At 42.8% G+C, this 12734-nt stretch overlaps 1 protein-coding gene across 1 annotated transcript; it reads right to left on the bottom strand.

The window, feature by feature from the left end:
* Positions 1 to 236: 236 nt before the first annotated feature.
* On the bottom strand, positions 237 to 4923 carry LOC308405267 (nuclear factor 7, brain-like). Its single transcript, XM_080895773.1, has one exon. The coding sequence runs from the start codon at positions 4837 to 4839 to the stop codon at positions 3466 to 3468; it is 1374 nt and encodes a 457-aa protein (XP_080751899.1). The 5' UTR covers positions 4840 to 4923; the 3' UTR covers positions 237 to 3465.
* Between the last annotated feature and the right edge of the window lie 7811 nt (positions 4924 to 12734).

Below are 12734 nucleotides of genomic sequence, written 5' to 3' on the forward strand. Positions count from 1 at the left end.
GACATACGAGCGACCGTCATGCGTCAACAAAGCTAAACCGGGGTAAGCTAACAACATAAATTAGCATATGAAATGAGGGTGAACTCACGCGTTGCATGCGTGGCCTACCACTCCAACTATGGACTACATTAGCTCCTAAATGGTAACATACTACAGTACTGACACAAACAATGGCAAAATACAACACAGGCCAATACTTACTTGTCATTTACGCACACATAACATTCCCCATTCAGTGCACCCCCTCCGGACCAACACTGCTCATCCGACATTAAACTGCCCACCTTATTAATCGTCACTAGAAGGTGGGCTGGCCCAAACTGACAGAAGACTGAACATTAAATGAACTTATATAAACTTATAAACACCAATAAAACTATTCTATGAACTTTGGGGCCTTTTATACAAGTTTATCTCATTACAGCAGTTTGATGTTTCCCTTTGAATCCCCCTGAAGATCCTGACAGTGAAGCACGTACATAATACTCCAGCCTTTCAACTCTGAGCTTATTTAGTTCTATTAATACACTGAAATCTCATTTGTGTCATGAAGAAAGTCTTTAATCAAACAGAATTCAAAGATCAGAAACATTTCATATATGGAGTTAAACATGAATCATTGTTTCAACAACATATTTATTGTTGTCATAAACAGACAAGAAGACAACAACAAACTGCTCCTCCCATTCAACACATGTCAGTCCATATCCCAGCAAACTAAATCATCTCCATTTACACATCAAATAGAAACATGAATCACTTGTAATGATTAGAAACTTGATAGAATTTCAAATCTAGTTTGGGGAGTCATTCAGTGAGAAACAGTGAAATGATTTTCCATGTGAAAAGGTGGACAGCAGAAACAGAAAGAAACAGTGAGAACTAAAAGAGAAACAAAGAGCTTTGGAACAACGAGGCAGCAGGAGGACAGCTGCAGTTTAACAGCTTCAACTCACTGACAGGAAACAACATTAGAAATATCATCATCCTCAAAAAAGGGATTGGCCATCTCTTGAATTTATGTAAGCATCTTGCCTGAATTCAACACAATTGCCTTATACTTTAACCCTTTAAGACCTACCATAGAACCAAGTCCGCCAGAGCTTATATTATATTTTTACATGCTGTGGAACCATTTTTGGGAGCATTTCAAGTTGCTATACATCAATACAACCATTATAGCCCAAATTTTAATAATATGCATGCATTAAGTGCATAGTACTTACATAAATTGCAAAAAAGTGCAATAAACTACAAAAAAATTGAAAATCGTTTTTGGTTTTTTAACATATATTTGTAGTTAGAGAAATTTAAGAGGCTTATCCCTCAAAACTGTAAATACAAAAAAGTTGCACAAAATTGTTTCCCACCACAGGAAACTTATTTTGAGTGTCTTTATAGTTTTATTTTTGAAATACACCAATTTTCATATACTGCAGGAAAAACCAAAATAAATATTATAATGCAAATTTGCAAAAAAGCAGCAAATGCATCAAAATAAACTATTTCCAGCAGTGCAATATGAGTCCTAAGCATCCCAGAAACGACACAGAAAGTCATAAAGTCAAACATAACTTTTAAAAACACCAGTATAGGCCCTGAGGCCCTGATGGTAAAAAACTACATTTCCGCAAAATGACGTCACTTCCAGTTTCGGCCAGGTCATGGCGGACATGCGACAGTTCACGCTGATGGACGTAGGAAGTGTTATGAACAGCTGATCGGATCGGCAAAGTGTGTTTCTGGAATATTATGTTTTCGTTGCTGCAAGTGCTTTTTATGCAGTTTTTGCAAAGCTATATGTGGAAGGAAACTGTGACCTAGGACAAGCTGATGGCATAAGATGTAAGTACAACTCCTCCGGTTTCATATGCAAAAAAAAATATTGCGCTAGCTCACGTGGTTGCAGTCCTACCGGTATTTTAAAATAGTTACGCAAAATGGAGCGTGTCCGCTCCGACCGGCTTTAAAGGGTTAAAGTTAAGTGTAACTATATATTGTAGAAATTACATGATATGCAGAGAGGGTATATAAAATTGTTCATATCATGTTTGAGGGAAATAAGTCAGTAATGTAACAATGCTAAATCTCCCAACACCGCATGCAATTTCCACTCGTGAGCTTCAGATTGTGGTTTGAGGAAGGTATCCATCTCAGTCAAGTCAAGCAGTCACCTCTACTTTTGTTGGTATACCAAAAAGGAAATTGGTTGGTTCTTACATTTACAAAAATCGAACTTATAATTTGAACAAAATAATTTCATGTTTTTGTGGTGAACGTAATGAAATCATGTAGGATCTATATGAAATTCATCAACTTAATTTGTTCTTGTTGAGATGACATGATACAATCTAGTAAGTTCAAGTTCAAATTTTATTCGCCACACGCAGGATGCCCTGCATGGTTCCGAATAGGTAGATATCTTCAGCGTCCTTGATCGACAGTCCCGCCAGGCACACGACCCTCCATGTCTGCATGGAGACATCGTGTACTCAGCAGGGAAAGTCCCTCCAGGGCACTCGGGCTCTCCCAAGCCCAGACTTCTTGTTGAGAAAAGGGTGTCAATAGCATTCAGAGACCAGTTGATCAAATCCTTAATTCTCTTTTAGGTTTTTAGACACAGACTGTGAGAGAGTGTTCCAGAGAAAGTAATACATACGAGACAAGACAAGGACACAAGAGGCTAAGCAGGGAAGATAAGGGAGAGGAGGAGAGGAGAAAAGTGCGACTGCCTTCGCCAAGAGCCAAACGAGAAGAGTGGTTAGTTGCTGGACTCATGAAATCAACAAGATCGCACAAGATTTCAAACTGCAGGACAAAAACCTACAGAAAAAGCTGCATCAAGCCTTGTAATTATAGCTTTCCTGCTCTCATTAAGTCTGGAATGGTGGCATTGTGTTTAGGGCAGTTACCTCACCGCAAGAAGGTCCTAAGTTCAAATCCACAGTCTGGCTAGTTTGCAGTGGGTTCCCTCTGGGTATTCTGGTTTTCTCCCACAGTTAACAGTCACACAATTGGAGTTGGGTGTGTTGGTTATTCCAAATTGCCTATGAATGTGAGTGCAAATGGTTGTTTATCTCTATGTGATAGAGCTGTCCAGGGTGTACCCTGCGGCTTAACCTATCGCAACGTAAGCCCTACAACCCGGATAAAGATAGGAGAATGGTAGTTGTTGTAAATCCATTCAATTTTTATGTTAGCCAGACTCTAGACTTTGTTGAACATGTCATATGTAATATGAAGACAACATGTAGTATTTAAGTCACCAAGTAGTATTGGGGTAACAGTTATTGAATAGTGTTGCAATAAAATGACAAAATTGTGAAGGACTAAAATATTCCGTATTATTGAATATGAATCAGGTGTGTTGATTTAAATAAGTTGTGTAAGTTTCTGCCAAAGCAAAAAAAAATGTGTGCAACCAATGTCCACTAATGAATTAAGTAAATCCAACATGCTCTTTTTTTAGTGCACTGACACCTTCAACGGACACACCTTCACTTTACGCAAAGTTTGAATATATGGGAACATCCTGTGAGTGAAAGTGTGTGTGAAGGTGTGTATGTGTGTGTTAGTATCAGGATCAGAGAACAACAGCTTTCCTCTGTTCCAGTCCAGATTCACTCTGATCCTCTGGAGCTTCTTCTGGACTGAGAGAGCAGTGGATGGAGCTGATGAGCGTGCTGAGTATTTACCTTCATAGAACCATATTCTCCATAATCCAGACTGTATCAGTCCCTTCCTCTGCACAGACTCTGCTAACACACCCAGTTCCCACCCTTTACTGTCTCCAACTTCAACATCCCAGCTGTGAGTCCCTGAGTTAAAGCCCTCAGAGCCCAGGACAGAGTAGAACAAATCAAACCTCTCTGGATTATCAGGAAGCTGCTGCTTCTCTCCTCCATATCTCACACTGGTCAGATCTTCAGACAGGATGAGTTCTGGATGAGCAGTGTTTGGGTCCAGAATGAGAGGAGTGTAGGAGACCATGTCCTTCATGTTGTTCCAGATGTTGAAGGTCAGGTTGCCCAGGTGTTTGGCCTGGTCTATCAGAGCTCCTGAGGGCAGCTGTGGATCATCCAGCAGGGGGCAGCGCTGGACTCTTTCCACTGCAGCCTTGTAGTTGTGCAGGAATGAGACGTCTTCAGCTCTCAGCTCCTCCTCTGTGGCTCTGACTGTGTCTGAAAGAGCTGCTATCTCTCTGCTCAGAGCCTCCATCTTCTCCTTCATCATCCCACTCTTCTGCTCCTCTTCCTCCCTCAGTGCAGCCAGCCTGGCCTCCTCTTCCTCTGCTAGAAACTGGTGAAGCTCCTTAAACTGCTCCTTAATCTGCCTCTCTGTGTGTCGGGCCTGGACCTTAATGTGTTCTGCTGTTTGATCAAACTTCACTTGAACTCGTTTGCAAACCTTTAACTTCTTCTTTAAGGGCTCCAGAGTTTCCTGAAGTTCCTTCTTGTGTTGTCGTGCAGCTTCATCGATGGGTCTGAATCTGTGATTGGTGTGTTTTTCTGAGTCTCTGCAGACGACACACACTGGCTGCTGATGGTCCAGACAGAAGAGTTTGAGTTTCTCAGAGTGCAGACTGCAGAGAGCCTCTGAAGCTCTCTGATCTCTCTCCTGTAAGAACGACTCACGCAGGTTCTTTAAAGCCAGATTAAAAGGTGGATCCTCCCTTGAAGATCTTCTGTTACAAACTGGACACTCGTGTGTTGGTCTCTCTTTCCACCATCTCTTCAGACAGTCTTTACAAAAGCTGTGGCTACATGACAGAAGAACAGGATCTCTGAAGACCTCCTGACAGACCGGACAGCAGAGATCCTCCTCTGATCTAGAAGCCATTGAGTCTGTGAGTGAAGCTGAAAACAGCAGACAGGAAGTACAGTCAGTCCTGGCTCCCCTCCCTCCTCTACCACCTTCACTGTAACTTCCTTTGAGCCGTGTTTTTGCTCAAACTCACATTCAGTGTGTGGAGCGTCAGCAGCTTGAAGCAGCAGTGTTGGAGTTTTCCACTTTTCTCTCCTGTAGCTGGACTCACTCAGAGGAAGCTGCTAGTTTGGTCTTAGCTCAGTCTGATCGTCTGTGCGTCTCTCTTTACTGAGGACAAAGAACTTCCTGTTTCCTGGTTTGTTGCATTTGAGTGACGTAAGGGGAGGAGTAAAATGTTGCTGTTTCACCTGTGACTGAGGTGTGTTTCATTCCAGAGTTAAACTGTAATCCTGCCTTCAGGTCAAAAGCTATTAAACAGGTTTTGCATCATTTTCACCTTCACATGTCACAACATAAAACCTTTTGTTAATTCTATAAAATAAAGCGTGGCTCAGTCGTGCAGTTGTTTGGCAGCTTTTATTTCAGACTTTGTTCTGGTTATTGTTCAGGTTCCCTAGCAGTGGGAGTGTAATGCAGTCACACAAACACAGGTTTTGTTAAGGTGTATTCACTTTTTTGCAGACCAAAAAATTCAAATGGATCATAGATGTGCGTTTTTTGCTCCTCTCACTGAAGAACCAGCTGTTACTGTAACAGCAGCTACATTTCCATCAGACCAACACCAACATCAAATTGTCTTTGGGAAAAACTACAGCTCTAGATGGAAATTAATCTTTGAGTTTAAGTCCTGCTGTTTATTCCCTAAAGCACAATTACATTAATTCATTGATTATTTTACTCAGAAATTTCGTTTATTACCATTAAATATGTTTAAGAATTACACATTTACAATTCATTCATGAGTGCACCTGCAACGCTTACCTGTTGAAGATCATGGTTGATGTAATAGCATTATTTAAGACCAGCATCCACATCTCCTTTTTGCCAGTTTGTCACCTTTCTCTATATCCACCAGTCGCTCTGCCTGCAGCTCGCCCACTTCTCGGACATCCTTTTCACTTGGTCACCTGAGGCAGACTCAGCCTTTAGGCAACTAAAACATCTGTTCACTTCTGTACATCCTGACTCATCCAGACACTAGCAAACCATTCAATGCTGAGGCTGATGCCTCAACTGATGCTACAAGCCTGTGCCTTTTTTCCCATGGTTCAACCCCTACTGAGTGAAATTATGATGTTGGTGAGCGAGAACTGTTGGCCCTTGAGGAATGGTGTCTTCTGTTAGAGTGGACAGAACAATCTTTCATCATTTGGACCAACCATCAAAACTTAACGTACTTAAGAACTATCAAATGGCTTGCAGCCTGTCATGCCTTTGGGTCCCTGTTTCTTTTTACTTTTCTTTCTTTCTTTTTTTTTTTACTGTTTTTTTGTTGTTGTTGTTCTTTACTCTACCAGATCCCTGCAACACCAAACTAGATGGATTGTCACATCAATTCATCACCAACACAGATACAACTGAGCCCATTACCATCCTTCCACCCACCTGTAAAATCAGTTACTTTACCGAGGATATGGAGGGGGCCATTCATCAAGCTCTGGTATCAGCACCAGATCCCGACGCATGTGGCAGGGCCTGCAACACATCGCTGATTTCCAGCAGAGTAGCAGCAGAGTCACAGTCAGCTGCAAAACGCTACCAGATGAGCTGAGTTGTACGCTCGCTTCAACACCCTCAACACCAACCAAAACAGAGGAATTTTATCAGCAGAGGTAGCACAGAGCTCTTCACTCACTCTGACTTCGGCTGAGGTATGCAAGGTTCTGAGGAGGACTAACCCCTGAAAAGCAGCCGGCCCTGACTACATCCCTGGCCGTGCTTTGAGGGTCTACTCTTCAGAGCTGGCTGAGTTGTTTACAGACATTTTCAATTTGTCCCTCACATGGTCAGCTGTGCCCACATGCTTCAAGTCCACCATCATAGTGCCCCTCGCCAAGAAAAACAACATAATCTGTTTGAATGACTATTGCCCAATTGCACTCACTTCTATTGTAATGAAGTGTTTTGAGAGGATAGTCATGTCCCATATCAAAGAAGCCATCCCGGACACATTAGACCCTCTGCAATTTGTATATTGGAAGAATGTCTGTGAAGGTTCTCAGTCATCCAGGTCATCGTAGTCAAAGGAGCTTGCAAAGAAAAGCGTCTGGACTTCTTTAAGTTACTTGAAGACGTTTCACCTCTCATCCGAGAAGCTTCTTCAGTTCTAAGGTCAAATGGTGTAGAGTCCCCACCTGAGAGTCTCCACCATTTGACCTTAGAACTGAAGAAGCTTCTCGGATGAGAGGTGAAACGTCTTCAAGTAACTTAAAGAAGTCCAGACGCTTTTCTTTGCAAGCTCCTTGGACATATTGGAAGAATCGTTCTACTGAAGATGCCGTTAATACAGCCATCTACACAGCCCTCTCACACCTCAAAAATAAGTACATCTACATTCAAATGCTGTTTAGACTACAGCTCAGAATCTAACACCACCATCCCAAACAGACTGGTGGAAAAGCTCTCTCCTCTTGGACTGACACCCCTCCTCTGTCGCTGGGTCCTAGACTTCCTCACAGGCAGAGTTGGTACCAGGACATCAGGTACAAAGATAGTGAGCACAGGGACTCCCCAAGACTGTGTGCTCAGTCCACTCCTGTACACCCTCTTCACTCATGACTGTGTCCCCTCCAGGAGGAACACCTCCATCATTAAGTTCGCTGACAACACAACCATCGTTGGCCTGATCACTGGTGGAAAGGAGACGGCCTAAAGGGAATAGGTGGCTCAGCTGGTGTCCTGGAAAATGATCTCTCCTTAAATGCTGAGTAGACTAAAGATTTGATTATTGACCTGGGATGAGGAAAGACCAGCACGCCCCAACACACACCAACGGGACTCAGGTGGAGAGGGTGAAGACCTTCAAGTTCCTCACCACCCACATCAGTGAGGAACTCAACTGGACCCATAACACACGGCAGCTCATCAAGAAGGCTCAACGATGAATCTAAGAAAGCTGAGAAAATTTGGATTAACTAAAAAGCAGTTTCTATCCACGGGCCATCAGGCTACTGAATCACTGACTATGTCAAACTGTTTATCCATAACTGTAAATTTGCAATTTTGTACATCTCTACATATACACCTTAATATTGCATATTCTGTATATATTATCACTGTGACAGTGTTGCAACTACCGTATTTCCCGGACTACAAAGCGCACCTGAATATTAGCCGCGCAAGCTAAAATCAGGGGAAAATCCTGTTTTGTACATACATTAGCCGCACCTGACTAAAAGCCGCAGGTGTTTCAATGTTGACTTATCATATGTAAGAGATTATGCACAAAGCGAATTGTCAGGAAAGAGATGGCTGTTTGGAGACACACCCCTTTTATTAATATTTTGAAAAACAAGTTATGGGTACATATTTGCACATGTAGTACATAACAGTAACCTACAGCACACCAGAAAAATAGATTCGGACTACCTTTTAGGCTCAGGTGCAGTGACACGGCTTTAACAAGAAGAAAAGTCAGTCATTCACCACCATCTTTCTCTTCTTCCTGCGCACTAAAACCACCAAAGTCCTCTTCTCCAGTGTCGGATACGAACAGGCTCAGGATGGCTTCGTCATCCACTCTAAGCTTCTTTCCTTCGTTGTCACTTTCAAAACCAAAGAAATCCTCGTTGTCAGTGTCAGAGTCGAACACCCTCAGAAGGGCCGTGGCGGTGTCCTCCTCTCCATCATGCAGCAGTCCAGCCCTTCGAAATCCGTTGGTGATCGTGGATGTTTTCACACTTTTCCACGCTGTCAGAATCCACCGGTGGAGTTGAGCATAATTTGCTTTTCGCAAGTTTATCGCTGCTCATCATCCACGCCTCCTGCTGAACGCGTAGCGCTACTTTGAAGTTTGTTTTTCGCACTACTTCGTACGGCACTACGTTGCCTGGCGGACGGACATGTGACTAACATACCACTCTTGAACCCCGATCCTTCCGCCAGGCAACGTAGTGCCGTACAACAGTGGAACAAACAAAACAAATCATCTTACGATATGACAAAAATCATGGACAATCCATAGAAAAGCCGCACCTGACTAAAAGCCGCAGGGTTCAAAGCTTGTGCAAAAAGTAGCGGCTTATAGCCCGACAATTACGGTACTTGCGCTTTAAAATTCTGTTTACACTCACACATAAGCTACAAGATCTACAAAGCACTATTATACTTATTATTTCTTTTTTTAGCCGTGTGAAGAGAACCTGCAAAGTAAGAATTTCATTGCTCTGCAAAACCGATTCTGTTTTGCGGTGTACATGAAAATAAACTTCTTGAATCTTGTCATAGTTCTGAGTCTGATGACTGAGTGGTTTTGTTTTGATTTATATTGTCTTATGTTTCGGTTGAATTCTTGTTAAGATTTTCTTGTTCTTAGGTTCTGGTTTCCATGCTCACACTGCTGAGTGTCTGGTCTGTGTCTATGCACCTGCCCTGGTCCCATGTCTCCTGTCTAGTCATCCCTGTCCTTGTGTTCCCACTGTACTATGTCAGCATGTTGTCTCTGTGTCTGTAAGTTCAGTCTGAAAACTGAAAGAAGATGCACATTCTCTGTCATATGGACCTGCATGAATAAACTTTCTGAATCCTTTATCATCTGCAACTGAAAATAGTTGTGGATGATTACTATACCTTTCTAATGTGATGTTGTTGTCCCTGGCTCTCTTTCTCTGTCCCCCCCCTTCCGCTCTGTTCCTGTGCTAACTACCGCCCCTCTTCCCAGCGCAAAGCACAAGGCTCACATGCGGAGTGAAGGGGAAAAAAGTGCGAGAGAGAGAGAGAGAGAGAGAGAGAGAGAGAGAGAGGGTGAGAGAAAGAAAAAAAAATCCCGGCTCACAATAAGGAGTCGGCTCACGTCGTTCACGTCAAAGATCCGCCTCTAAGAGCCATTTCGTTCGCGACCGACACATCACTACCTCATACTGGACGATGGTTTTCTGAACCTCGCAGAAGATTTGTTGGCAAACAGCAGTCAGCCTCTCCTGTATGAACTCTCTCAGAGACTCAGCTGAACACATGGCTGCTTCAGCTGCTGCGGGTCGATAGAAGCGACAGCGACGCTGTGTTAATGGTGTTTGATCAACAGGAACAGGAGCGATACTTACTTTCTGCGTGAGCTCGGTCTGCTTCATAGGACGGCAGCCATGTCTGCGCACGCGCAACTCTTCTCCCGCTGTCGCTACTCTGCTGAGGTTTGCTGTAAGCGGTCACGTGGGGTGCTCATATCCTACGGATCGCTGCATGGGACAGTAAAGCAAAAGAAATGAGGGGGTGTTTTGTGGGATTCCGCAAACGTTTTAAATTAATTCCAGTTTCGTTATTTTACAGGGAACAGAACAGGTTCTTTTCTGAACCTAAAACCTGGGGTTAGGTTAATTGGTCATTCTAAATTGCCCATAGGTGTGAATGGTTGTTCATCTTTGTGTTTTAAACTACCGGTGTCGAACTCTAGGCCTCTGCAGGTTTTAGCTGTGTCCTTGATACAACACAGCTGATTTAATGGTAAATAACCGCCTCAACATGTCTTGGAGTTTTCCAGAAGCCTTGTAATGAACTAATCATTTGATTCAGGTGTGTTGACCCAGGGTGTTATCTAAAACGTGCCGGACACTGGCCCCTGAGGCCTGGAGTTCGACACCCCTGTGTTAAACCAATGACAGGATGGCGCCCTTTCCAGTGTGTACCATGCATCTCGTCCCATGGAACCTGGGATACACTCCAGCCACACCTTCTTTGCTTTGTATTCATACCTAACAGAGAAAGATCACGTGTCCTCATTAGGAGAGGGATTTGTTGGTGTGTAGGGCTGTAGCCTCAGGTTTTTATTATGAGACAGCGTGTTTCAGATCATTTTACAGAGTAACATCAAAGTAACTTAACAAGTAGTACAAGTTCTCATTCTTTCACGGTTTTTTCAGTGCACTCTCTGAACACTTAGATGGCACACTTGTTCTTGGAGGCGACCTCAACCTTGGACTAAATGAAGACATGGATAGGCTCAATACAGCGGGAACTCAGCGTAATTGGCAGTCCACAAATATAATCAAACAGTATATGAGCGACTTTGGTCTTTGCGATGCATGGCGCTCCCTTCACCCCACCAGTAAGGAATATACTTTTTTCTCACATGTCCATCACTCCTACTCTCGTCTGAATTATTTTTTGGTCAGCTGCTCACTGCTGAATGACATTTCAGACACTGAGATTCATCCTATAGCTGTCAGCGATCATGCTCCTGTATCTTTAACACTAATGCACAAGAATAATACTACGCCAAGAAAAAACTGGAGATTTAATATATCACTGCTTAAAGATGAAGACCTTATTAAATATTTTAAAAAAGAGTGGACTTCATATTTAGACTATAATGACACTCCCGAAACATCAGCTTCTGTTCTATGTGAAGCAGGGAAAGCTGTGATGAGAGGTAAAATAATTTCTTTCTCATCACATAAAAAGAAAAAAGAAAACAAAAATATTCAGGAATTAGAAAAAAACATCAAATCACTAGAAGAAGCCTACGCGGCCCACCAAGATCAGGAAACATTGAACAAAATACGCAAAACAAAACTAGAATTAAATGAGATAATTGATAAAAAAAAACAAGATTCTTAGTACAAAGACTACGCCTACAAAATTATGAACATGGTAATAAATCCGGTCAATTTCTAGCAAACCAGCTAAAAATAAATAAATAAAAAACAACTATATGTGCTGTTCAAGATTCATCTGGGAACACAATAGCTAGGTTTCATTTGACGTAGACGTGACGTCGACGTAAAGCGCGAAATTTGACTGGCGGTCGGAAGTGAAAAAGATAAGCGCACAATCACAGACAGACAGTACGCAAAATGCCTATGTCCTGTTGTGTTTACGGATGCTCCAGTAGGTCGACCAGAGAAACTGATAAACGGTATTTTAGGGTACCAAAAATAGCCCAACGAAGAGAAGAAAAATGGAAAATTCTAACCGAAAAACGTAGGAAAAAATGGATTTTAAATTTACGTTTACAGTCGGGAGGAGCAGAGTCTGCCAATGCCCGTGTCTGCAGCGACCACTTCGTCAGAGGTAATGTTATGTTTGCAAACGAACTTATTAGCATTAGGTTGTCGTTAAATTCTCGTTTACTTAGTGCTTTTAAGTTAGTAGTCTAATATTGACTTGATTGGGACTATAGGCTGCCCAAGTGCTTTGGATGACGAAGAGTCGGAGGACTGGGCTCCGACGGTCAATCTCGGCTACGAACGAAAACCCAGATCGGAATCAGTTCTCAAACGAGAGAAAAGAATGAAGCTTAAGGCAGAACAGCATCGATGTGCAGAGGCGATTTTGGATATGCAACAGACGGCTGAGAGCCCGGATTTGAGCCTAGTGACAGTGGAGAACAGGCTACTAACCCTGCCATACAATTGCAATGAGCTGCAATCACTTCTCCATCCTCCTTTGCAATTACCCAAGTCTTCAGAGGTGTCTCGTTAGACCGCTGAGAATGGTTTACCTTGAAACAAACAACTGTCACTCTAACGAAGTCCTAAGGATGTGGCATGTTTGTTGACGTTAAAGCCGCTACCGCTAACTGTTAGCGTGTTTAAGATAAAGCAATATAAGAACAAACACTCACCCTTGCAAACACCAAACTGTATCCATCACGGAGACGTTTTGTTCCAAGGTTGTGGACCCACCCGCTGACAAAAAAATTGTACGCCTCCAGACTCTTGAAAGCTTTCATTTGCTGCCTAGTGTAGTAAGAAGTCTGGAGGACCAAGTAGTTGGTGATATCCACAGCCTCGATAGTAGGCAAATCCTTTACT

Source organism: Rhamphochromis sp. 'chilingali' (genome assembly GCF_963969265.1).
Source record: "Rhamphochromis sp. 'chilingali' genome assembly, chromosome: 1".
Classification (NCBI taxonomy): Eukaryota; Metazoa; Chordata; class Actinopteri; order Cichliformes; family Cichlidae; genus Rhamphochromis; species Rhamphochromis sp. 'chilingali'.

Coding starts and splice junctions, on each gene's coding strand:
- LOC308405267 (XM_080895773.1), bottom strand. CDS start 4,839: ATGGCTTCTAGATCAGAGGAGGATCTCTGCTGTCCGGTCTGTCAGGAG.